This window comes from Tamandua tetradactyla, chromosome 6 (assembly GCF_023851605.1).
Source record: "Tamandua tetradactyla isolate mTamTet1 chromosome 6, mTamTet1.pri, whole genome shotgun sequence".
Lineage (NCBI taxonomy): Eukaryota > Metazoa > Chordata > Mammalia > Pilosa > Myrmecophagidae > Tamandua > Tamandua tetradactyla.
Window position 1 is genome coordinate 107,978,411 of NC_135332.1, and position 3,858 is coordinate 107,982,268.

The window sequence follows — 3,858 nt, forward strand, 5'->3', positions numbered from 1 at the left end:
GACCGAGTCAGGCATCTGGGGACGTGTCGCCAGGGCCACGACGGCGCCATCCTCTGTCCTCCTGTGAGGGGCTCTAGGACTCTAATAAGTTAGGTTCAGGCACCCACCTCTGTTCATAGAGAACCTTGATTTATGATCCCAGCGGAAACAGAGCTACTAATTGAAAAATAATAACCTGAGCGTGCCTTTAGCTTCCAAACGGGAGAGGTTAACAGCTGCGAACGCCTGGGGAGGGAGAGAGGAAGGGAGGGAAGGAGGAAAGGTGCCGCGAGCCAGGGGCCGCCCAGCAAGTCAACGCGCCTTGGGGTCCCCAGCGAGACACGTGGGCCGGCTGAAGCCTTCAGACCCGCGGGCGTGGGTCCCAGGCAGGGAAACCTCCCGCCCCCCGCCCGCTCTTTCTCCCGTAAATCCGAAGGCGCATAGGTAACCCAAAACTGCGGGGTTGTTACTGTCCTTCTGCGATTGAATCTCGGACAGTGACTTTGAAAAGATACCGCTGGGCCCCTTGTCATCCCTTCCAGGTGAAGATGCAGACGCTTCTCTATCGCCCGCGCCCTGCCTTTATGAAATAAGGCGCCCAACTGTTCTGATATTACCATTCAAATACAGGTTCTGTGGCGAGCCTCATTTGTGAATCTATTACAGAGATTAATAGATTATTTCTCCTTTTTCAACTAATTCTCAGTGGGGAAATTTAACCATATGGTAGGGAGAGAATTAGAATTTCATCACATTAGAGCAAAATGTAATGAAAAGAGTCCAACACCTGGGGCCAACTCTGAAAGACACAATTAAAAGGTTTTTAATGAAACCAGAGAAACCAAAAAATTTCATAGCCTTCAGTAATTCTGCCACATAAGAAAGATTTATTGGCGGAGTTGGAAAATAGTTTTTACTTATGTCATGAGGATGAAAACCAGCCGCTAAATACCATGTGCTGCCAGACATTGAAATCAGGAGCGAGAGGACCGCGTGTACCATTTCCCATCCAGAAAGGAGCACTTGTTTTCACAGTTCTCCCTTTACTGACCCTCCAAGAACAACCCAGTCAGATCCAGATGTCCCCTGAATGGCTTTCTAGCTGTGGCGGTTACGTTTCCGGGTAAATAAATACACACAAGTGTCCCACGTTATGAGTGAGTGATGGCTAGATTGACTCTTCTGGAAAAAAAAAAAAACCAAACCTTAATTTCAATCTTGAGGAAAGTTTAAGAAACCAATTCCTTCCTGTTTAGGAAATCGTGTGCTTCCTAATCTCTCTCTCTAGCAGTTATTTGCAGATGGCTGCAAACCCCCCCCCCCTTTTAATCTAATGGGCTGCATAATCAACTTGTTCTTCATTTAGCTTTTTTTTTTTTTTTGTATCCGGGTAGGAAATGGGGAGGGGTGTGTGAAAATAAGACAGTGTGTTCTGGGCGGTGTGGGTGGGGGTGGGGGTGGGGGTTGCTTTGCTCTCTAACTGCAACTCAAGGGAGATTTTAGGGCAACCCAGCGGGTACACCACCTACCTCCGATAAGTCTCATCCCATCTCCAAATCCACCCCGGAGTCGGCCTGCGAAGAGGGGTGGAGAATTATTCCCGCCCAGAAAGGGTAACTCGGCACAAGCTGAGACAGCAGTGGCAAGGGAAAGACAGCGGGGTGGGGGTGGGGTGGGGTGCGCTGGGTGGGGGCGTCTGCTTTCCACGGGACTCCCGGGCTTCGCCGCCGAGCTACAATTTGCTGAAGGAGCAAAGAACATCCTCGGCTCTAAGGAGGGCTTTTAGTGTGCTCATTGATGAGTGAAAGTCGCCACACATGTCAAGCTAAAGGCAGTTGTTGGGTTACTAACAGGACCCAGCGCCTTGCAAACATATGCGCTAAGCTGTGTATACAGATGGCAGGCAGAATAATGGAGCAGGCGCCTTTTATAAAGCTCTAGCTGCTGCCTGTCTTCAGACCTGGGAAATGAAACTATTCAGACTCGCGGCCAGATAGCGCCTGCGATTGTTTGTTACCGTTTTAATCCTATTAATTAAAACGTTAACCTGATTGGGTAGAAAGCGCTGTCCCAACAGGCGAGTCTTCTTCATAATAACCTACTCAGAGATAATGATGTAAAAGACTCCCCCGTCTGTGGCGGCGGCTGGTTGATGGGTCCGGAAATCTCTTGAAGGTGAATCCAAGCAAGATAAACGGTGCGGAGAGGAGGCGCGGGGCTGGGCTCAGAGCGGCGGCGGCGGCGGCGGCGGCTCCACTCCCTCCGCGCCCACCCTCCCACCATGCGGGGCCGCGGCCCATGGTGAGCCCCAGCAGCCAGCACCATCGGCTGGAGACGAAGAAGAAGAAGAAGAGGAGGCGGCGAGCGCGGGGGAAGGCGAAAAAGAAAAAGAAAGAAGGAGACAGGGCTGCCGGCAGCGCGGGGACCGACGCGCGCACCAGCCCCGGAACCCGGCTTGGGCGCGTCGGCGGCGCCGCTTGACTCCCGAGCCGGGGCGGCGGCGGCGGGAGCGGGAGCCGGCGCCGGACCATGGAGCGCGGGCTGCACCTCGGCGCGGCCGCCGCGGGCGAAGACGACCTCTTCCTGCACAAGAGCTTGAGCGCCTCCACCGCCAAGCGCTTGGAGGCGGCTTTCCGCTCCACGCCCCCGGGCATGGACCTGTCCCTGGCGGCGCCGCCTCGGGAGCGCCCGGCGTCCTCTTCGTCGTCGCCCCTGGGCTGCTTCGAGCCGGCTGACCCCGAGGGGGCAGGGCTGCTGCTGCCGCCGCCCGGTGGAGGCGGCGGCGGGGGCGCTGGAGGTGGCGGCGGCGGCGGCGGAGGGGTGGGCGTCCCCGGGCTCCTGGTGGGCTCTGCCGGCGTTGGGGGCGACCCCAGTCTGAGCAGCCTGCCGGCCGGGGCCGCCCTCTGCCTCAAGTACGGCGAGAGCGCGAGCAGGGGCTCGGTGGCTGAGAGCAGCGGCGGCGAGCAGAGCCCCGACGACGACAGCGACGGCCGCTGCGAGCTGGTGCTGCGGGCCGGAGGCGCCGACCCGCGGGCCTCTCCGGGCGCTGGGGGCGGCGGCGCCAAGGCGGCGGAGGGCTGCTCCAACGCCCACCTCCACAGCGGTGCCAGCGCCCCCTCTGGGGGCCCGGGAGGCGGTGGCGGCGGCGGCGGCGGCGGCAGCAGCAAGAAATCCAAAGAGCAAAAGGCGCTGCGGCTCAACATCAACGCCCGCGAGCGCAGGCGGATGCACGACCTGAACGACGCGCTGGACGAGCTGCGCGCTGTGATCCCTTACGCGCACAGCCCTTCGGTGCGGAAGCTCTCCAAGATCGCCACGCTGCTGCTCGCCAAGAACTACATCCTCATGCAGGCGCAGGCCCTGGAGGAGATGCGGCGGCTTGTCGCCTACCTCAACCAGGGCCAGGCCATCTCGGCCGCCTCGCTGCCCAGCTCGGCGGCGGCGGCGGCGGCGGCCGCTGCGCTGCACCCGGCGCTTGGCGCCTACGAGCAGGCTGCGGGCTACCCGTTCAGCGCTGGGCTGCCCCCGGCCGCCTCCTGCCCGGAGAAGTGCGCCCTGTTCAACAGCGTCTCCTCCAGCCTCTGCAAACAGTGCACGGAGAAGCCTTAAACACACTTCCGAAAAACACCAGACCTACCCAAATGCTAGAGGAAAGCAAAAAGCTGACTCCCCACCCCCCACCCCATTCATTTCGGCCCTCTCGTAGTTGCCAAATACTTGCAGAGGAAACAAAGCGGAGGCGAGGACTGAGAAGGATCAGAGACAAGCGGGACCTTTTGCCTTGACATCCCCAGAATCTCGGTCTTTGGGGCAGGGAGGGAGGGGCGAGGGAGGTGGAGTTGGGATGGAATATGGATGTTTAATTTTCTCGAAAAGTGG

At 58.7% G+C, this 3,858-nt stretch overlaps 1 protein-coding gene across 1 annotated transcript; it reads left to right on the forward strand.

Moving 5' to 3' along the window:
• The first annotated feature begins 2,508 nt into the window (after nt 1-2,508).
• On the forward strand, nt 2,509-3,588 carry BHLHE22 (basic helix-loop-helix family member e22). The gene has a single exon (XM_077163203.1). It carries the CDS (start codon nt 2,509-2,511, stop codon nt 3,586-3,588), a length of 1,080 nt encoding a protein of 359 aa, XP_077019318.1.
• The last annotated feature ends 270 nt before the right edge of the window (nt 3,589-3,858 follow it).